The sequence below is a fragment of the Pollicipes pollicipes genome, unplaced genomic scaffold (assembly GCF_011947565.3).
Source record: "Pollicipes pollicipes isolate AB1234 unplaced genomic scaffold, Ppol_2.1 Scaffold_4881;HRSCAF=5763_pilon_pilon_pilon, whole genome shotgun sequence".
Lineage (NCBI taxonomy): Eukaryota > Metazoa > Arthropoda > Thecostraca > Pollicipedomorpha > Pollicipedidae > Pollicipes > Pollicipes pollicipes.
Genome location: NW_023596576.1, coordinates 21,692,743 through 21,715,014, shown reverse-complemented (window position 1 = coordinate 21,715,014; position 22,272 = coordinate 21,692,743). Strand labels below are relative to the sequence as shown.

At 59.2% G+C, this 22,272-nt stretch overlaps 2 protein-coding genes across 2 annotated transcripts; both read right to left on the bottom strand.

Moving 5' to 3' along the window:
• Window positions 1-2,238: 2,238 nt before the first annotated feature.
• On the bottom strand, window positions 2,239-8,403 carry LOC119101315 (proline-rich proteoglycan 2; the record flags this gene model as incomplete). Its single annotated transcript, XM_037224605.1, is given in 3 exon segments — window positions 2,239-2,457; window positions 3,708-3,823; window positions 8,367-8,403. Coding segments are annotated over 3 exon segments (368 nt in total), but the record flags the coding sequence as incomplete, so codon positions are not given.
• Window positions 8,404-8,715: 312 nt separating this feature from the next.
• LOC119101314 (selenocysteine-specific elongation factor) lies at window positions 8,716-21,340 on the bottom strand. Its single transcript, XM_037224604.1, has 7 exons — window positions 21,270-21,340; window positions 19,945-20,253; window positions 18,119-18,397; window positions 15,863-16,023; window positions 13,895-14,094; window positions 10,040-10,644; window positions 8,716-9,439 (listed from the first exon to the last, which is right to left on the bottom strand). Exons 2-7 carry the CDS (start codon window positions 20,222-20,224, stop codon window positions 9,270-9,272), a joined length of 1,695 nt encoding a protein of 564 aa, XP_037080499.1. The 5' UTR covers window positions 20,225-20,253; window positions 21,270-21,340; the 3' UTR covers window positions 8,716-9,269.
• Window positions 21,341-22,272: the final 932 nt, after the last annotated feature.

The following is a 22,272-nucleotide window of genomic DNA, read 5'->3' as shown; positions in this document are numbered from 1 at the left end:
CTTTGAAACGTTCCTATGCCTATGGATACGACGAACACATTTCCCAGATTAATGGCTTTTGATGCGTTCATGAAAAGTCGCGTAGTCATGACCAGGGATGCCAGGAAATTGAATTCGGATGACTTAACTTGGCTTTGTGACAACCTGGCATAATTGACCCATTACATGATTTCCCAGTGTGTTGACAACACGGCACGGTTCTGACGGGGAAGACGGCGCTTTTTCGTTTGACGATGGTGACAGCTTGACGTTAATTGTTACGGGAGATAGAACATTTTACAGTCATCAAGTTTGGCCTGCCATTTCCAAAAAATGTTGTGTGACCTGTGGCGTTGTTCAATCAAGGCCCTCCGTTTATAATTTACCTTCCAATGTACCATTTCTTGATTGACATTTGGTTTTTTCATCCCCGATCATTCCATTCTGAGAAAAAAAGTCGGACAAACGTGCCCTCGGCCGGTCACGGTCCGGCTCCGCAGGGTCGAGTTCGCACACAGTCACATGCAGGCACGATCGCACGCGCACGCACTATGCCATACTCACGCGGCCCCCGTCACGCACAGTCACGCACAACCACAGGTAACAACGAGCTCAGTTGAGCATGGACACGGGCGTGCACACGCACACATTATTGCCACCTTGCGCAGTAACCCACGGTCACGGCACGCCCGCCACCAGTGACGCGTCGTCATCGTGGCCCGCCCGCGCGGTGATTCATTAGCCACTATTCCAGCACGGCTAGAGGTGACCATGCACGGCGTCCGTCAGCCCGCCGAGGTCGGTCGCGTGACCTGCCGATACCGACAATGCCGCGGCCCGGTATTGGCACCTGGTCGCCGCAGCCCGCTCGCGCGGTCGCGTTGCTCCCATCAGCGGGAAAGCTGTGGCGGGCCGAGAGGTCTGGACTTCGGCGCGGCACGAGAGTCGAATGTGGCGCCATCCAAGGTCGGTTCCGGTGGTGGCGAGTACGCTGCCAAGTCATCAATGAGCTGAAGCTATCCTGAGAGGCCGAACTTAGTTCTTAGAACTTAGTACTTAGAGGCCAAACCAAGTTCTCTTAGATCGTGAGTAATCGGGATGTGCAGTGGTACTGGCCTTCAGGCATAGTGCGATGATCGTCCGACCGTGCGAGACATTGTTGTAAAGCTAGACCGACCATTGGGGTGAGGTCCTTTAGAAAGAGACCTAGAGACCCGGTGTGTGGTGCCCGCGGCACATGGTAACAGCCGCAAGGCAGCGTTGACTGCCAGCTCTGAAGGATTGCTTGTGGCAAATAGTTCATGTGCTGAATGACTAGGCTGTTTCCTGTCTTGTGAGAGTCATAGCCATCCGACGGTGGTCTGTTCATCAGACGAGCTTGATGTCTTGACATTGAGCTTTGGCCACAGAGGCTTCATCACGTTTTGTGATGATAGACGGCTTTTGAGGACAACTATATCCGTCTTTCAACGGGAGAGTAGCAGTCATTGGGTATCACGTACGCACGGGCAGAGCTCTATATCGCTGTGGAAGTCAATTGGTCCCGATCAGTGTTAGTCTCGTTCCTGTTCCTAAAGTCGGAAACTTGCGGCACCGTCCCTTAACGTGCTGCAAGTGTTAAAAATAGAGAAAAGCCGTCGCATTTTTTTAGGCAGTCTCCCTCTCTCTCCCTTCCCCCCCTCTCTCTTTCTCTCTCTCTCTCTCTCTCTCTCTCTGTCTCTCTCTCTCTCTCTCTCTCTCTCTCTCTCTCTCTCTCTCTCTCTCTCTCTCTCTCTCTCTCTCTCTCCTCTCTCTCTCTCTCTCTCTCTCTCTCTCTCTCTCTCTCTCTCTCTCTCTCTCTCTCTCTCTCTCTCTCTCTCTCTCCTCTCTCTCTCTCTCTCTCTCTCTCTCTCTCTCTCTCTCTCTCTCTCTCTCTCTCTCTCTCTCTCTCTCTCTCTCTCCCGTTCTCTCTCTCCTTGCCTCTCAGCATATGCTGTGAAGCTCTACCTCTGGCACAAGCGGCACTATATACCGACCTCTCGCGGGTGTTAGCAAGAACATAACTCACCACTCACCTCCAATTCCCGCCTGCTAATCAAAGCCCACTAATGGCCTTCTGCGACGTCAGGCTCAAGCGCACGGAAGCGTCAATATAACCACCAGGCAACGACGAATAGCAGGGGGAGCCTGCACGGTCCGAACTCCCGAGGCCTTACCCCCCCCCCCCCCCACCCCGGACCCCCGAACCGGGCGGCGTCCGTCCCAGGTCGCGCCACTCACTGGGGTCGCTGGCCACCGTACTGGCTGAAGCGCCGCTGCAGGTCGTCACCGCCGCCATAGTCGTCGTCGTCGTCGTCATCGTCGTCGTCGTCGTGGTCAGCGAAGGCTGCGTTGTCGCGTGCGCCGTTGGGCGCCTGCCGCCTGGTGGAGCGTGCGTGCCACGCCGGGGCCGCGCCGTGTCGGTCCGACGCACTCCCGGACAGCACCAGCCGTCGTTTGCTGAGGAACGGGATCTGTGTCAGCCAGCGGTGTCGCGACCCGGTGGGCCAGGCCGCGGCGGCAATAAGTCACATGTTAGGGAGAACAAAGAGGATCGGGCAGAGACACAGCACGCACAACGTCGACGGAGAACAAAGAGGATCTGGCAGAGACACAGCACGCACAACGTCGACGGAGAACAAAGAGGATCGGGCGGAGACACAGCGCGCACAACGTCGACGGAGAACAAAGAGGATCGGGCGGAGACACAGCACGCACAACGTCGACATCGCCCCCCCCCCCCCCCCCTCCCCTCCCGACGCGCGGCTGGTGCATACATTGTGAACGGATTGAACTGTCTGGCACGGAAAATGCTCTGACTTGTGGTGTCACATGCTGAATATTATGAGCTATACGCTAAATGGCATACAATATGCTAAAATCAGCCATAGCCTGCGTGGACATATGTTTTGCTAATAGTTCTCCGGCACGAAGCGGCGAACTTTTGACTTCTAGCCCAGCAAATGTTTTATGTGTCGTAAAGTAACATGGTGCATTTTCGATATTTTTATTCTCACGCATCTACCTGAAATTTTCAGCTGTCAACATAAAGTCACACACATGGTAGTGCGTGCATAAACTGGGTAAAAGGAAGAGGGCACGCGCCGACAGGAGCTGCTATGCTCGTGATCGCCCCTGCATGTGATCACGTGCATATGTCGACGAGCCACATTCGCCGCAATGTGTGATGCTGGTGCATGTTCCACTGCACACGAGCTGCAGAATTGCGGCTCGTGTGCAGTGGAACCACCAACATGCACCATGCACCACCAGCACGCAAACCTGCGACTCCTGCAGCTGGTACACGCCGGGTCCCGCAGTGTCTCCGGTACGCGGCGGCGGCAAACCTGTGACTCCTGCAGCTGGTACACGCCGGGTCCCGCAGTGTCCCCGGCTCGCGGCGGCGGCAAACCTGTGACTCCTGCAGCTGGTACACGTCGGGTCCCGCAGTGTCTCCGGCTCGCGGCGGCGGCAGACCTGTCACTCCTGCAGCTGGTACACGCCGGGTCCCGCAGTGTCTCCGGCTCGCGGCGGCGGCAAACCTGTGACTCCTGCAGCTGGTACACGTCGGGTCCCGCAGTGTCTCCGGCGCGCGACAGCTGAGCCTGAGGGCGTGCTGTCTGACAGCGAGCGAGGATTACCCGAACGCCAAGAGCCCGCCAGGACAGGCGCCGTTAGTGGGCGACGGTGGCGGTCCGACCGGCACTCACCCTAGCATGACGTACGCCGTGCCAAAGCTGATCACCATCAGACAGAATATGAAGACGGCGAACACACCGGTGAGGATGTAGATTTGCTTCTGGACCGTGATGTTGGACGGTTTGGTCTGTGGAAGAGGCCTCGGTTAGTTCAGGACAGCGGCTCGCGGCAGCCCCGGGACGTGCTCGCGGGTCGTGTGGGGGAGCTTGCGCGGCTTGGGTTGCGCCTCACACTGCAACCTAAGAGCCGGCTGAGCGATGCTCACGCTCCGCCCAGTGATACTCCAGCTCATTCCTACGTAGCAGATTCAGTGGCGTAGTGGGTTAGATGAATGTCGAGAAAAAAGAGCGAAGGGGATGCGTTGAGCAGCCGTGGGCTGGAAAATGGGCTGCGAGAAAGGTCTTTTGGCAGCACTTTCTGGTACGAAGCTGTAAGCCTTTGACTTCCACCAACACAAAGGTTCAGTTTCAACACTAAATCTAGTCGAGCAATGCAAATTAGTTTCGCCAGTCGTCTTGCTCTGCCTCAGCCCTGGATGCCGGTGTTGAGGTGAGTCACTAGCGCCGTCTCTGGACGTCGCGGGGTTACGTGGCCGCGCCGCGGACCAGGACACCCCGATCTGGAGATTGTGGGCTCCGTGGCCGTGGATCAGAACATCCTGGTCTGGAGTCGTGAGTCTGTGGGCCTCGTGACCCGAGCCACGCCCTGCGCTGGTAAGACTACACCCGCCCATGTGTCGGTAAGACTGCACCCGTCTCTATGCTGGTAAGACTGCACCCGCCCCTGTGTTGGTTAGATTGCACCCGTCCCTTTGCTGGTAAGACTGCACCCGCCCCTATGCTGGTAAGACCGCACCCGTCCCTATGCTGGTAAGACTGCACCCGCCCCTATGCTGGTAAGACTGCACCCGTCCCTATGCTGGTAAGACTGCACCCGCCCCTGCGCTGGTAAAACTGCACCGTCCCTGTGCTGGTAAGACTGCACCCGCCCCTGCGCTGGTAAAACTGCACCGTCCCTGTGCTGGTAAGACTGCACCCGTCCCTGTGCTAGCGAGACTGCACCCACCCCGTATTATAGGGGCAACACTGGACATAACACCTAGTATGCAGCGCGTTGTTCTGTGAAAGTTGCACTAGATCCGCCTGCGTTCGGCGAGGGTTGGCGAAGCGCTCCTCCGCCCAGTGACGTCACCGGGTCCGATACGCGGCGAGCCTCGATTAGAGCCGGTACCTGGCACGCGAGCGGAGACAAATCGCCGGCGCGGCGTGCGGCCGTGGCTTCAGGCGCTGACGCCAGTACGGTCTCCTGACCCGAGACCAGCTTCAAATGGGAAAACGTCGCTCACGGCCGCCGGGCGACGCCGTCCGGGGATCTGGCGCGGCACGCCGGGCCAGGTCGCCGCACAATCGTCCGAGACACCGCAGGAGGCGGGTGCGGCGTGGCACGGATTACAGTTCACAGGTATATGAGGGTCTCGTTCCGTTCCGTTCGTAACACGTTTCATGTGGAATAAGATATGCACTGTCATCATGTGCAGTCAAGGCTAAGTAGCTATGTATCTACGAATCGTATCTATGTATCTGTATAGGATCTATGTATCTATGTGTCTGTTATCCCGAGTGACGTCGGTTCAGCTGCCGGTATGCGAGTTTCGGCGCCGGTCAGTTAAGCACAGAGGTGTGCTGCGAGCAGCCCCGCAGAAGCTCACGTCGGGCTTTCCCGCTGGCAAGTACTCTGAGCCTGCCCACATGCCTGCGCCGCGTGATAAGTAGTGACGTTGGTTCGGCACATTTTCTCCGATTGCATTGGCGATAGCAGCGTCTCTGTCAGTGGTTTCGATCGTTCTTGTTTAGCTTCCGAGCGGTATCTGGTGCCGCTGTTGTCGATTGCCGGCATATGAATAACGGATGAGGCATTAAGTCTCCCAAGCATCAGCGACCACACGAATGCATTATCCGGTAGGAGTCCCATGAATCCGGCAGCTAGTCGCTGGCTAAATGTGCTACCCAATCCACTGGGACAGCGGCAAATTACGTCACACCATCCGAGCCTGATGGTGAGCAGCGCGACAGCGAGAGATTAGGAACTAGCGCAGTCCCACGCAGTTACCAACCGTCTCAGGAGCCAAAATATGCAAGCAAAGACGGGGTCTAACGACACTGCTTGAACCGCGAGTCTTAAACTTATCTTGCTTAAATTAGTTGAGTTGTGCGTTGCCCACAGCTTGACACTCAGTTTTAGTGTGTGCTGTGCCTGAAGTGGCAGCTTTCCGATGTCTCGTCGGGAAATGCGAGGATGGCGACGTCCTCAGCATGTGAACCATGGGGGATGTAGGCGGCAGGGCAAGCAGCGCGTGGAAGGGCACGTGCACGTGCTAGCGCACGGGCATGAGCTCAAAGCGCCCTTGAATTCTCACCGCTTCCAGCACGGGACAAGTTTCCTTGTGCCCGGACCATCGCTTAACTGTGAGGCCGGCGATGAAGGGGAGGCGTCCCCCTGTTGAGATTTAGACGAGGGGCATCGATGCTCTCCTACAGCTGCAGGGAACCAGGGTCAGATCATTGGTTTTGCTGACACTCCACTCTCCCGTTCACGGCAGGCAGTGGCCAGTTAAGGGCGGTCCCCGCAGCCATTATCTAGCGTGATGGATTGCAAAGCCCATCAATTTGCTTGGACACATGAACAATACGCGCATGTCCTGCTGTGACGGCGCTGCCATTCGTCCGACGCTGCGCTTGACAGTCACGATAGTGAGCGTCGGAATGAGGCGGGGGATCTGGAGCGCTTGACAGTCACGATAGTGAGCGTCGGAATGAGGCGGGGGATCTGGAGCGCTTGACAGTCACGATAGTGAGCGTCGGAATGAGGCGGGGGATTTGAAGCGCATGACAGTCACGATAGTGAGCGTCGGAATGAGGCAGGGGATCTAACGCGCTTGATAGTCACGATAGTGAGCGTCAGAATGAGGCGGGGGATCTGACGCGCTTGACAGTCACGATAGTGAGCGTCGGAATGAGGCGGTGGACCTGACGCGCTTGACAGTCACGATAGTGAGCGTCGGAATGAGGCAGGGGATCTGAAGCGGACGGGCGTGTGTGCGATTATTTTCTCCAGCATCGCTGTCGTGCGGGCCCACGATTGCCTTGCGAAGCGTCAGAACAGAACGGCATCCAACGGAGCGCCATCCAGCGGCCTGACCTGCACTTTGCTGTGGGTGGAAACGCATGCAGCCACAAAAGACCCCAACGGCAGAAAAACGACCGTGTTCGCGGGAGGGGCAGCACATTAGCTGTGTTCGCGGAAGGGGCAGCACACTGGTTGTCCGTAGGAGGGGCAACACACTAGCTTTCTCCATAGGAGGAGCAGCACACTGGCTCTGTCCATATGAGGGGCAGCACACCAGCTGTGTTCGCGGAAGGGGCAGCACACTGGTTGTCCGTAGGAGGGGCAGCACACTGGCTTTGTCCGCGGGAGGGGCAGCACACTGGCTCTGTCCGCAGGAGGGGCAGCACACCAGCCGTGTCCGCGGGGGGGGGGGGGGGCAGCACACTGACTGTGTTCGCAGGAGGGGCAGCACACCAGCTGTGTTCGCGGGACGGGCAGCACACTGGCTGTGTTCGCGGGACGGGCAGCACACTGGCTGTGTTCGCGGGACGGGCAGCACACTGGCCGTGTCCGCGGGAGGGGCAGCACACTGGCTGTGTTCGCAGGAGGGGCAGCACACCAGCTGTGTTCGCGGGACGGGCAGCACACTGGCTGTGTTCGCGGGAAGGGCAGCACCCTAGCCGTGCCCGCGGGAGGGGCAGCACACTGGCTGTGTTCGCAGGAGGGGCAGCACACTGGCTGTGTTCGCGGGACGGGCAGCACACTGGCTGTGTTCGCGGGACGGGCAGCACACTGGCTGTGTTCGCGGGAAGGGCAGCACCCTAGCCGTGTCCGCGGGAGGGGCAGCACACTGGCTGTGTTCGCAGGAGGGGCAGCACACTGGCTGTGTTCGCGGGACGGGCAGCACACTGGCTGTGTTCGCGGGACGGGCAGCACACTGGCTGTGTTCGCGGGAAGGGCAGCACCCTAGCCGTGTCCGCGGGAGGGGCAGCACACTGGCTGTGTTCGCAGGAGGGGCAGCACACTGGCTGTGTTCGCAGGAGGGGCAGCACACTGGCTGTGTTCGCGGGACGGGCAGCACACTGGCTGTGTTCACGGGACGGGCAGCACACTGGCGCTGTCCGCGCACGGAGCACAACTACAGTACCCTGCACACCACTCGAAGCTTCTCCCGCCTCCCATCGCGCGGCTGTAACAGTTCCGGACCCGCCTGCAGCCCCCAGCGCGCACAGCTCCATCCCCAGCGTTGAGGGTGGCCGGCAGCACCACGACGGCCGTCCCGACACCGCGCACTGTCCGACCGGACGCCCGCCCCGTGGCGCGCGGGTCCGTCGCCGACCACGGTCTCGCGGCCCCCGGAGCTGTTTGCTCTGAGCATGGCGTGCCCCCCAGCAGGCAGTCGTCGCGGAGAGGCTGGCCGACCGGTCACCGATCTCAGGCGTCCCCGCGGCCGGCGTCACGCGAGCGGCGCGGACACAGCGCCTGCTCGCCCGCCGAGACAACGCCGCGCCCGCGGGGCGCCGCCGCTCGGGAGCTAAGCCTGGTCCTGAGCTGAGCTCTCTCACCGGTATGGGCGGCACCGGCGGCACCGGCGGCATCGAGGAAGAGTCGGTCGGCGTCGTCGGCGTCGTCGTGGCATCGCCGGCCGGCGCAGCCTCGCAGACGACCAGGCAGCCGAGGAGCGCCAGCAGCGCCGTGGCACGGAGCGGCACCATGGCGAGCGGCAGGTCGACCGGGGCTGCAGTGGCCGCCGGCCGCCGCTGCCGTCTATCGCCGCCTCCCGTATCGGAGGTGATGACGCCCAGATAGCCGGGCGGATGCGGCCGATATCGGACACACCTGATGAGTGCCGCTCTGCCCGGCCGGGGGGCAGACACCACGCCGATCGCGGCGCGAGTCGGAGGAATCAGCCTCAACAGCACATGGATAAACGTGTATTTTGTTAACGGGTGACAAAACGTCGCAAGCACCATGACAGTAATCACAGGCACTCCTCGCTTCTCCAAAACGTGCCCTGAATACGTCAGCCCTCGGTGTTGTGTTCGCTAGGGGCCAGCAGCCATGCCCGGAGACCTCGGAACGGAACAGCCGCCACAAACCACATCCGGATGAGGTAACATCCCTGCACGCACTCCTGCTCAGCCCCGATTGGGCCCAACACAGCGCCGGCGGACGAGGGACCTGCCGCGGCCAGTGGTGCCTCGACCGACGCCAACCGCACATGGTCGACAGTCGGAACCGCGGCGGAGGTGGGAGGGGAGGGGGGGGGGGGGGGCGCCGTCACCACCATTAATATTCAGCCAGACGGCCGGCGGCAAATGTCAGGGTTCGCTCTGGGAAGCAGCTATCCCGGCCCGGAGACCGCTGAAGGAGACCGGCACCACAGAGTCGGTGCCTGGTCTCCTGGCGGAGACCTGGCACAGCGCCGGTCTGCGGCCTCAGCCCGGCCGCCACCGTCGCTCCCGCCGTCAGCTCTGTACCATCCTCTTCTTGGGGTCAAACACGTAGCGTTTGAAGCGCAGCTCGACGGTGACCGGGTCGCTGGGCGGCGGCGGCGGCGGCGCTGTCGGAGGGGCCGACTTGGCCTTTCGGCGCCCGGCGGCGCTTAGTCTGGCCCGGGTCTCCTCTGACAGGGCATCTGTCGGCGGACAGGGGTCACGGGGTCACGGCCACTGCCACGGCCGCCGGGCTACGGTCAACGTCAAGGCGTGGGGTGACGTAGTCGCTGGCGGTGCCGTGGGTCGCGGTCACGCAGGCACGGACAGTCCGCGCGTGGGGTCGCAAGGCCGCCGGCACGGGTGCGGCCTCGTGTCATGACCCCCGCCCACCGACAGGTGTGGGGAACGTCACCGACAGGTACGACATCACGGAGCGCACGCCTCGGGGGCAGGTCTGCGGGCGTGCAAGACTCAGGAGCAGACAGTCCGGAGCGCGCGACGGAACGCACCACTCGGTGAGACTGGAGCTCGACACACGAGGCGCGCGGCCAGCGGAGCCCGAGGTGCACAGCTCGAAAGAACGGCGCGCGACGGCGGTCCGATGGAACGCCCCAGTACGGAGGCATGTCATCGATTCGGCCTCCCATCTAAAAAAGAAAGACATAAAAAAGAAGAAACTCCAGTGTGGATGACGCTATCACTCGATCGGGACAGCGCGCACCTCACACCCGGACGACAGAAAACGCTCGCACACCGGGGCACGCGCACCGTTCCCCGGCCGGCCGGGGCCAGCGCCTCACCTGTCAATCTGACCTTGACCTTGCCACTCTGGCCGAAGCCGCCCTCGATCACGCCGCGCTCGCCGGTCGACAGCTGCACGGCCAGCCCACTGAACAGCGCCACGTTACTCTCCTTCTTGAGCAGGTCGCGCACAATGAGCTCGGTCTCGCTCTGCAGCCGCTCCACCGTGCCCGCCTTGCTCTTGTCCTTATAGACGCGCAGGCCCGGCAGCAGGGTAGCCGTGTAGTCGCGCGCCAACGGCGCCAGCACGCGGCCGTGGAAGGCCAGCCGGCAGGCCGCCGAGTTCACGTCCATGTCGAGCTTCGAGCCGATGAGCACGGCACGCGGCGGCACCGTGACCGGCCGCTCCAGCTCCAGCAGCGCCAGCGCCCCGCCGGCCACCGCCTCCTCCAGCGACTCCAGGTACGCGTACTCGGCGCCCGCGTCGAACTCGTCCGCCTGCTGCGCGTCGCCCGGCGCCTCGTCCGCGCCGGGCGCGGCGGCTGGAGCGGCCGGTGCCGGCCCGGGCCGGGCGAACAGCGTCATCCGCGCCATGGCCGTGTCGTGGCCCAGCGTCACGTGGAAGCGGCTCTTGCTGCGAATCTCGCCGCGGAAGTAGTCGATTCTGCCGACAGGGGACGGTGACGTCACGGCGGGCAGTGCCGACGCCATGGCGGTCAGCAGTGACGTCACGGCGGACAGTGACGACGTCACGGCGGGGAGCTGGCACGCCGTGATGGCGGCCGGCGACGCTAAGACTCTGCGCACGGCGGTGTGGAGGGAGAGGAGTCTAGTTACAACAGCGCGGTGGTGTAAACGCCTCAGACAATCAACATCACGCGCTGGGCTTACGACGCCCAGCGCATCCACGTCGCGCTATCACGTCACGTGCACCACCTCCGCAGCCGTTACGTCCGACTGCAGTGGTCGCCAGTCAGCCGGCTCGTTCCTTGCGAACGTTTTTGTTGTTGTTGATTGGAGTTGACGGGCGCTCCGACTGCGGTGGTCATTTGGCGCCATAACGAGAGACGTGTGAACGTTGCTCGCCACGCCGATAACGTGCGGCGGACCGGCAGTCGCCTACGCGGCCGCGACTGGGCCGCGGCTTCGGTATCAGATTTATCAGTGCCGGCGCCGGGGGACGGACGCGGTCAGACGCTGGCATCCGCCGACGCTAAACCAATCTGGCCGCCTGGGCGGCGGCGCCCCCTGAGGCCGTGTCGCAGCCCACGCGCGGCATGCACGTACGGCGCGCGAGCAAACGTGACGTCGGTGGACGGTGATTTGACGTGGGTGCCACAGGTGGGGAGGGGGACTCCGAGTGGCGACGCGCCGCATGTGTCGTGCCGGGCATGCGGACCACGGGCCGCGACCGCACCGACGCCACTCTCCCGACGTCATGTCCATTAGGTGCGCACTGGTCAGGTCCCGAGGTCAGGTCATCTGGCCCGGACGACCCAGCTCCGACTCTACGATTCCCGACGGTGGTCGAGTCCGATGGGCAGGGCGGGAGTCAGCACGGACACTGTTCAAGACCGAAGACGGCGGCATCGCGGGTGCCGCTGAGACAGCACCGGCATGATCGGAGCGTGCGTTCCGCCGCCCGTGCGGGCCCAACAGCAGGTCAACCACAGCCGAGACGCCGAGACAGGGCAGCTACGTGGCCCGAGTGCTTACAGCGCACGGTATGTCCGCTGCCAAACTAAGCCACACGTTTGCCAGAATGTCGCTCCGAGCCACTGCCATCACAGGGTTTTACGACGTTCTCCGCAAGCCACACACTGTCCGAGGTGCCTATGTCGGGAGGGAAAGAGCCGGACCAATAAACCCTCGTGAAACAACGACAAAGATCAATGTCAGAGATAGCTGCCTTCAATAATAAAAAAGCACCAGCGGGACACAACAAACCGTGGTTGTCTGCCCTGTGAAAAAGGATTTCACATCGTTGCACGCTTCTTCTGGCTGACGCGTGAACATAAAAGCAGCCCAATGAATACGCTCAAGCTTGCGCGGCCAGACGCCCGGCGGCGGTGCATCACGCTCCCAGATGGGTGCGCGATCTCGCTGGCGTCCCGCAGGCGCTTTCAAAGGTCTCGTTTGTTTACGGACAAACAGAGGACGGATACGCTCTCACGGCCGTCCCAAGACGGCATACAAATTGCACATTACCATTATATCGCCGGCGCCATCACGACCAGCCGGCGGCAGGAGCAAACACCATCTCGGCTGGTGGTAACCAGAAGGGTCGGGGCCGGTCGTGAGTCGGCCCCGGGCGACAGTTCACGTCAACGCCCCGGGCGGGCCGCTGTGTCACCAGCCGGCCCGGGGCAGGAGCAAACACCATCTCGGCTGGTGGTAACCAGAGGGGTCGGGGCTGGTCGTGAGCCGGCCCCGGGCGACAGTTCACGTCAATGCCCCAGGCCGGCCACTGTGTCACCAGCCGGCTCGTGCGGCGCCGGGCCGGCTCCGGCACAGCGGCACCGCGTCACGGCATGACCCGTCCCCCGACGCCACAGTCACTCGCTGCGCCCGGCGACGGCCGCCGCTCCTGGTACTCGGCATCAGGACGCCCTGCGATCAATCCTGGAAACTATTTTCATGCAGCCGCGAAATGCCCGTGAGTTTCTTTGAGCGGACTGGGTCCCAAATGATCGTTTGAATGACTGAAAATCCGAATAGCTTTAGGAACGCTTTGCTTTATGAAATAGCATGCTTTATGGAACGATGATATCGGTCGCAGTCCAATGTCGTGTCGGAGAGAACCCATTCATACCGGAGAGTGCCGTGGCATGTAACACGATGCCTCTTCCCAAGACGGAATGCTGGATCCTGATGCAAACGCCCTGCAGCGCGAGACCAACTGGTGACAAAAGCGGCCCAAAATATTTACAAGAAACGTTCCACATTTGTATGGGGTTTCGAAATGGAAGAGCCATCTTGAAGATCATTCGGCAAAGTCCGCAGCCCTGCCCTTCTTTAGACTTAGCCCCCTCTAGATTCTGAGCCATGTGCCCGAGAAGATGTGGACTATTTCGGAGTACTCTTTCAAGGTCACCCAGGCATACATTATGCGACAGTACCGTAACTCAAATTCTGCCATTTCATTAGCCGTACGGCGATCGACGTCCAGAAAAATATGATTGTCAAGTCGTTCATCTTTGGCGCTCGTGCGCACGACTTCAAGATATCATGGCCGCGAATTAGCTCTAATCACTGTCTCGCAAGGTACGGCGCCGTAATCAAAGATTAACGCATCGGGGAGCATAATTACTGACCAGAGAAATTGTGTTATCAAGAGCAGTCTTCTCCACTTAGAAGTATACATGTAGTTATACATGAGCTATTTCATCCAGCTGATGCTTCTTTCAATATCTTCAAATGTAGAATATTCCCTTTAAGGCACAGCACCCGATGTCCATGCTTGCGGAGCCCACCAAACTTGACAGACCCTGTCCAAGATTGCCTCCCGCACATCACACAGAGACCGACGAAGATCACCAAAGCCACTGGCCCGGGGAATTCGTTCTGAGACCAACGCATCAAACGGGCCGTACCAAGTCAGCGGGTGCCATTATTAGAGGCCGAGTTTCGACACCGGTCCCTTGAGGCAGGCATCTGCATCGCACCTCATCACAGGCTGGACGGTCGCCGTTATTCACAGCTAAGGAAGGAGTCGCATAGTTATCCAACTAATGACGGATAGCACAACATGGCGTACAAGCGAGTCCGGGATGCAAATGCGCTGGACTAACACGGAGGCAATGTAACCGATTACGCGTGTGGGTGTATTACACTCGCCACGGTTGTGAACAAGCACATCCTGACGCCAGCTGGATGATACAGCTCGGTATAGCACATAACCGACGACGGCATACCTGTGCAGCTGTATGATGCAGGCCGTGATGGTGGGCAGATACCCCACCGCTGCCACCAGACCGCGCTCCAGTGTTTTGGGGTCGAACTGTGTGACGCACACGCCGACTCTGTCGCCCTGGATGGCGCGCTCCACGGGACGGCGGAACATTTGTAGCGATTTGACCTTCTTGGTGACCTTCAGCGCCGGGATCTCGACCGTCTGCCAGGGCCAGGCACATGGGGGCAGTGTGAGTTACAGGTCGGGGATCGCCGTCCAGCCACCCGGGCCCGAGACACCGCGGGACCGGCGGCGGACCGTCGGGGGATCGCCGTCCAGCCACTCAGCCCCGAGACACCGCGGGACCGGCGGCGGACCGTCGGGGGGGGGGGGGGGTCGCCGTCCAGTCACCCGGCCCGAGACACCGCGGGTCCGGCGGCGGGCCGTCAGGGGGGATCGCCGTCCCGCCACTCAGCCCCGAGACACCGCGGGCCCGGCGGCGGACCGTCGGGGGATCGCCGTCCAGCCACTCAGCCCCGAGACACCGCGGGCCCGGCGACGGACCGTCGGGGGGGATCGCCGTCCAGCCACTCAGCCCCGAGACACCGCGGGCCCGGCGGCGGACCGTCGGGGGGGGGGGGTCGCCGTCCAGTCACCCGGGCCCGAGACACCGCGGGACCGGCGGCGGACCGTCAGGGGGGATCGCCGTCCAGCCACTCAGCCCCGAGACACCGCGGGCCCGGCGGCGGACCGTCGGGGGATCGGACCGTCGGGGGATCGCCGTCCAGCCACTCAGCCCCGAGACACCGCGGGCCCGGCGTCGGACCGTCGGGGGGGGGGGGGGGTCGCCGTCCAGTCACCCGGCCCCGAGACACCGCGGGCCCGGCGGCGGACCGTCGGGGGATCGCCGTCCCGCCACTCAGCCCCGAGACACCGCGGGCCCGGCGGCGGACCGTCGGGGGATCGCCGTCCAGCCACTCAGCCCCGAGACACCGCGGGACCGGCGGCGGACCGTAAGCGGATCACTGCCCAGCCGGCAATAACAGACAGCCGTCACGGGGTGCGGGTCACCTGCGCCGCCGTGCCGGCGAAGTGCCAAGTACAGATCAAGGTGTCAAAGAGAAAATGCTTGCCGTCCGAAAGTTTTTTGAATAGACAGCAAGCCTTATGCGCGTGCACCATCAGCTTAGCTCGTCTAAAATGATGTGGGTGTTTGGTGATCGAATTGGATTTGAAGTAACAAACCAATTTTCACCGACTAAGAAAAATCAATTTGCATACCATACCAGCGGCTGGCCGGGATCTTAAATAAGCTTATCCACAATACTAATTTGCATCCATCCAGCTCATTAAAACGCGAGGTTCTGGGAGCCATTACTGGTAGCCCTGTCGGAAATGGCGACTGGCGCTCGATATTCGCCTGTAACTGCTGGGGGTGATTGCACCTCCAGCTCTCGCAAGCTCAAAAACGAAATGCTCCTGCCATATCAGGCATCGCTGATATATTGCGGATATGCTTGAGTCTGCTTCTTGAGTATTAGGTTTGTTATCTACCTGTGTGCTGTATGTTGCGGCTAGATTATGCTACCATCATGAAACAAAGGATTAAAGGAATGTTGCATACGCTAGACGCCTGTGGCTGAAATAAAAGAGATGAAAACAAGGACCGGGAAAGACCAAGCGGAAGTAGGACCCACATACAAACCCGGGACAGACTTTGACGCTCTCCATGCACACAATTTTCGCATGATCGGCATTTAGACGGCATTTTCTTGCCGTTGGGCACAATACAACTTTCTCTCCAGCTGCGCTGCCACATCAGCGAGCACATGTCGTCCTGCGCCTTCGGCGACGCCGCTACGGCGACGGCGTACACCATCGCGCCGCGGCTGCCGCCGTTCTGCCGCGGCTAGGCCTGGTGTCCAGCGGCCCGCGGCGAGGGGGCCGAGGTGCGCGCGGTCGGCGGCCCGTGCGTGGCGGGGAGCCGTACCTGGTTGACAGCCAGCGAGCCCTGCAGCACGGTGCCGGTCATGACGGTGCCCTGGCCGCGGATACTGAAGCAGTGATCGACGGAGAACACGAGCGGCTCGCTGACGGACCGCTGAGGCACGTACACCTGGCGCAGCAGCTCCTCCACCAGCTCTGACACGCCTGACAATAGGGCGACACCAGTCACCGGCCGCGCAAGGTGCCTGGTCAGCACTGATAAGGTAAGCCCCTGCTGGATGTGATCCCTCCCGAAAAATCAACGTTTCACTTCGCTGTCATGCCCCTGGGAACCGTCAAGCTCCGCAACGCTGCGTAGGCCGGGAAGCAATCTATGACTGCAGGAGCCGGGCTGTTGTGAGCGGTTACACGGCTTGGCCGAAGGTGTACAACTAAAACAGCTCGTCCGAAGTGCAGCACTTAGCGACTCAGGTTTTGCAGCACCGAATGATCCAGCTTCTGCGGCTGCAGGAACTGGGCAGCAGTCCGTGCCCGCAGGTGCCGGGAAGCAATATATGACTACATAAGCTGAGTGCATAACGCAGGAGTCGAGGTTAGCCCATGGCTTCTCAGAAGTCGGGAACGGTACACTTCTGCGCATAATGGGGATCAGTACACCACTGTAAGAGCCCGGCGCCCGCCCGCGGCCGGCGGCTCCCCAGCCAACAGCGCGTGACTCAACCACCCCACGAGTACAGGACCGCAGCCGCCGAGGGTCTGGCCCGGCGGCGAGGGCAGCGAGCGAGTGCAGCGGCCGGACTCGACGCCTGTGAAGCGGCGAGCCCCGCGGCCTCCGCCCGCCGCCACTTCGGAGCACGGTCGATACGGAGCCAGGAGGCGCGCTCCGGCGCACTTAGCGATGCATTAGTGATGTCCAAGTGCCAAACGGTAATGGGCCAATCACCGTTCCCGACACAAGTCGGCGCCCGATAACTGAATGGCTGCAGAGGCGCCGGTGCCCGCGTGATCGGCCAGCAGCTTCAGCGGACTCAACAGTTTGATGAGTGGCGCCGAAGGCCCGGATTTGGCGGCGCCCAGGGAGATGGTGGAGGTGGCCGGCCCGCGTCCGGCCTGCGTGAAGGACGTGACTCAAGGGCACGGGCCAGGGTCTACGGTAGGCTTGGAATCGGTTAGCAGGAGGTTGGCGACCCCAACAAGACCACGGACTGGCTGGTTCTCGTTCCAAACGCAGGGCTGCGGGAAAGGACAGCTCCTGACGTCGAAGACGCGGCATCCCGCAACCGAAAAGTAGCGAAATGTCCGCAAAATGCGCCGACATTGTGGTTGTATGCGCGCGCAAAGCCACGATTTTGTAGCACGACTGGACCCATTATCACTAAGACTAGAGGGGCGTTCAGGATTCGTTCATGGTTCGTGTCGTACGATTCATCGTACATGATCAAAGCTGACGGGAGTCGGTCACCCCAGCAGCCCGGCCACTGGAAATGGCTAATGGGAGTGGGCTGAACAAAGATCAAGAAGAGCTGGAACAAGCCGTCCATGTGCCGACCAGGCCAATAGGCGATAAGCAATCCTGAGGCAATACCCAGCAGACAAAAACATCCGGAAAATCCGCTGTTTTGTGAACCTTGCAGGAAATTGTGCGGCACAATCTTATATAAAATATCCCATGTTTAGCTAAAATAATCACATCAAAAAGCCTTTCCAGCCCATAGGATTAACAGATGTCCTGTATCAATGCAAAAACCACAGAAAACGAGCTCAAGAGTGCCACGTTACGACGACGCATACAACACTTCGGTAGCGTTCTGGACGATGGACACGGTTTCCTTCTCTAACCAAGGCAGGATGCGTGCAATGACGCCAATTTTAGTTGCGGAGTTAATCAATCACTACTTCCCTTTAGAAAGTCCCCTATCCAACGCTTCTACTATAGTTGCAACTTAATCAAGTTGTGTGGAATATGTACAGTCAGATGTTGTCATTGCACTTACGCCATATCGTGTATGATATCACATGCAATATTATATCCTAAACATGTGGCACCTTCCAAAGAGTCAGTAGTGTTAACTGGCACTGGCTCTGTAGAGGATGATCTACCCTGGTACAGTGCCATCTGGCACCACTCCATGTCACCAAAAACCAAATCACGAGTTATTTCCAGTGAAACTAGCTAGAATGACAGCAAGAGCTTGCTAGAAATTAGCCCCAAAACCAAACTAGCTGGGGCTAGTCCACAAAGCATAACCGTCGTTATCCACAACCTGCACGGCCCGGCCGGCATCCCTCCGCCACGTACCGGAGGCGTCGCCGGTGCCCTCTGCGCCGCCGGGCCGCGCCGCCAGCGCCACCACTGGCGCGTCACGGAACCTGGTGGTCTGGAGCGTGGCGCGCAGCCGGCGGCTCATCTTCTCCACGTGAGCGGCGCGCTTGGGCTCAGGCACCAGGTCCGTCTTGTTGAGCACCACCACCAGGCGGCGGCAGAGGATGCCACCGATTACCAGACACTCGGCCGTCTGCGTCTGCATGCCCTTCGTCACGTCCACCACCAGCAGCATCAGATCGATTATCTGGGCTCCTGCGGGAGGAGTACAATATCTGGCATTTAAACGAAAATTTGCTATATTCAGCCAGACCACAACACCACAGAACGCATTACGTACCCTCCACGCGGAATAAAAAACACTCAAAGATCACGGGGCTATCATAACTGAGGCAGCAACAACAGCACCAAACAGAACAAATTTCGCCCGTCAAAAGCGGACCGTTCCCTTCACGCAGTTGACACGCAAGGTCACAGCCCGTCCCCCGGCGGCAACGGCACAACAACAGGGTGACGGACAGCCTGTCACGCGCCGCGCCAGCAGCGGCCGCGCCCTGACGGCGCCGCCAGTCCGCCTGCCTCAACGCCGCCGCCGCCATGCGGTCCGGTCCGACTCTGCTGGTGGCCGTCTGCTGGGCGTTGCTGGCCGCGCCGGCTGCCGCCGCGCCGCAGTTCGCCGCGTTCAGTTCCGGGCCGGGCACATTTTTCGACGACGCCAGCCGCGTGGGGGCGTACAGTTTGCCGTTGCCGCCGCCGCCGCCGCCGCCGCCCGTCTTCCGGCCGCGTGACGGCCGGCCCGTGTACTACAACCACTTTATCCGACGGTGGTAGCCGGCGCGGCGCGGTAACCTGACGCCGTCTTCCGGCCGCGCGACGGCCGGCCCGTGCACTGCAACTATTTTATCCGAAGGTGGTAGCCGGTGCGGCGCGGTAATCGGATGCCGTCTTCCAGCCGCGCGATGGCCGGCCCGTGCACTACAATCACTTTATCCGACGGTGGTAGTCGGTGCGGCGCAGTAACCGGATGCCGTCACCGTCCGATCACGGTCGCCAGCAAAACATCGTGCGTCAGTGAAACACCTCACCATCAGCGGGGCGACGTCGCCGGAGCACGCCAGAAGAATGGTCGGTCTCCTGCAAACTGTCACCCCGTGACCACGCGCCACGCGGCCCCGTTATCACGGCCCCGTGAGCACGCGCCATCGGCGAGCCGTTATCAGGGAACTGTAGCTCGTCAGCGGACGTCACTACCAAACCGTATGTCTTTATTGACTAGCTAGACGCTGAGTCGCCATGTCTTTGTGTCAACGTTCAGCCCGGGTCTAAAATAAACGTCACGTCGACTGGACGGGCAGGCGTTTGACTGCCGGCTACACATTGTGAAGCGTTTCATTCCGAGCCTTCTCGACCGTCTCCACAGGCCAGAGGCATCATTCTGATAATGTCTGGTACGCCTGAAGCCAATTGGCCGATGAGAGTCGATGAACGCACTGGTCGAAACTCGACCCTGTTAGCCCTGCCATGTCCTCTTGTCTAAATTAAAGGCTCACAGTTTGTTTATGACAGCACAGTAACAGCCGCCAGCCGCTGAACGAACTCTAGCAGTTCTAAACGATGCCGACAGTATCGGCATACCACTTAACCGACTCAGCCACGCCTTGCATCACGGCAAGTGGCCACGGGTGCCTCACCGGCGCATCGGCCACCACAACACCGCGGCGCCGCTGGACCAGACACACGGTCTGCAACACGCGCCGGCCGGCACCTCTGTCCGCCTCGGCCGGCCAGAGTGCCCGACCCACCTCCGATGATGGTCCGGATCAGGGAGGCATGGCCGGGGCAGTCGACAAGCGTGAACTGGACGGTGCGCAGCGCGCTGCCGGGCGCTGACAGCCGCTCCGGCGTCGGCACGCTGAAGCTGCTGAAGCCCAGGTCGATGGTGATGCCGCGCTCCTGTGACTGCGGGTTCTTGTCGAAGCTGGCCGTGCTCGCCACCGAGCTGAGTGCGCGTGCCAGTGACGTCTTGCCACTGTCTATGTGGCCCAGCACACCCACGTTGAAGTTCAGAGTGCTCTCAGCCATGCTGGCTGGCCCTCACTGTGGTGACATGGCTGAAAGCATGTCCAGAGTCAACTTCATTTTCAATTTGTTATGAATAAAATGGGTGTGGCAGGACACAGCTATTGGAATGCTGATTTAAAAAAATAAAATATGCCTGCCCTGTTCAATGTAATATGTGTTTTTATGTGAGTGAAAAACGAGGTCATACAAATCCTGTATGATAATGCACAGGATATGCCAAGAGATACTATAGTACAGGCCTCACTGGACACCGACATTCATGACGGTCAATGGCAGATTAATACCTGATGTCCATGGATATGGCATTTTGACATCCCTATAGATTTGCTGGCAGAGCAACGAGTACTCCAACCTTTTTTTCCAACATGCATTTCCAGCACCAATGGGTTACCTGGTACAGCTAACAGACCTCTTCATGCATGCTTTTTCAGCTCTGTGCAACTTATAACTGTATGTGCACAATGCATAAAACAAGGGAGATGACTGACAAAACACAATTACCTGGTGTCCTGCAACTAATGCCTAACTGTCATATTTATATTGATATCAGTCACATTTTTTGCCTCTACTGCATCAGGAACATTTAACATCTCATGATGTTGAACACATTATTTTTGCTGTTGGATGACTTATATTTGGTATCAGACATCATGTCTTGGAGAACACATGAGCTCTAGCTCTGTGCATCTATAGGTACACATTTTGCATGCCTGGGCATATGTTATTAAGCAAGATTACTACTCTCTGCACCAGTGCTGCAAGCTTATCCTGCTTCTACGACAGCACAGCAAAAATTGAGATATTTGTGGCTCAGTGAGCAGCAACAAAAGTGAAAACCTTTTGTCTCATTGAAAGCTGGAACAAAAAATGTACATTATGGCTATTATTAATGATATTATGCAGTAAGTTTTAACAGACACATGCAAAGCACAAGGCTGATCTCAAATGAGACCTCGGTGTTATTCAATAACAGACACTAGCAGGCAAAAAGAGTACATCAAATATTAGTAAAAGAAGCTCAGAATCAGCAGAGATAGTTATTTACCTTTATGCCGACAATGTTTAGCGGCGGGAAGAGCGTCGGCTCAAGTATGTAATGAGGACCGGCTAATCAGCTGACGAAACGTCCCTACCAGGCCGGGTAAATGACAAGTTTCAAATGACAAGTTTTATGCTTCTCATGACGTCACTGGTAGACATGTGAAGATAAGACTGTTTTACTCCTCACGACATCACAAGGATCCACAAGCTACTCATGATGACAACATTGAAAACCAAGCAGGTATTCGTAATGCCACTGGTCCTGTATCCTACTGATGACGTCGCTGGGAAGAATGAATCAGTCATCAGTTGAAAACTTTCAGTGGGGCACGTTTTTCGGCTGTGTTTTCCCGCTGCTCACGACGTTCGGGGAGACTGTTACAGTGTACGTGCATCTGCCTACGTACTCGTGGTTTGCATTCGTATGGTGATGCCACTTGAAAAAATGAAGTAAAGCAGTAAGCCGCGTTTTACCTGCTGCTCATGACGTCACGTGACACGAGTTATGGTCTGCGTTTCGTATCACTAGGGGACCTGATAATGGTGGAAAACCACCTTCCCAGCAGGACTCCTCAAGAAACTACCGCAAGAAAGTCCAGGTGATCGATGAACGAACCGCATTCCTACATGTCCACGCTGAGTTGCCAATGGGGCCGGAGAAAAGCATGAACTGACTCAACGTTTTCGGCTACCGGCATTATGCGTCTCCAACAAACATTCCAAAATAGTGTCCATCGGTGCAACCACTGGTGGACACCATTTTGACACGATTTAGATGGCAATGGCCTCTCCTAGACTTGAAACATGAAATATCCGTGAGTGTTATGGCACCCCCACCATTAGACAGTTTCTGAGAATGTGTGTAGAGCAATAGCGTTATGGCAATGGATGGGAAGGATCGACTACAATATGACTATGGGCACCCTCACCTTCTGAGATCTTCCTCCGTCTATGTTTCGGGTGCCAACGCCAGACCTTGTATTACATTTGCGGCCCAAATCTTTGAT

Excerpts from the sequence above, each read along its gene's own strand:
- LOC119101314 (XM_037224604.1), bottom strand. The coding sequence starts at position 20,224 with ATGGCTGAGAGCACTCTGAACTTCAACGTGGGTGTGCTGGGCCACATA. Across the intron at positions 16,024-18,118 it reads GGGCACCGGCGACGCCTCCG|GCGTGTCAGAGCTGGTGGAG; the intron begins GTACGTGGCGGA and ends CCCTATTGTCAG. Across the intron at positions 14,095-15,862 it reads GCTCGCTGGCTGTCAACCAG|ACGGTCGAGATCCCGGCGCT; the intron begins GTACGGCTCCCC and ends TGGCCCTGGCAG.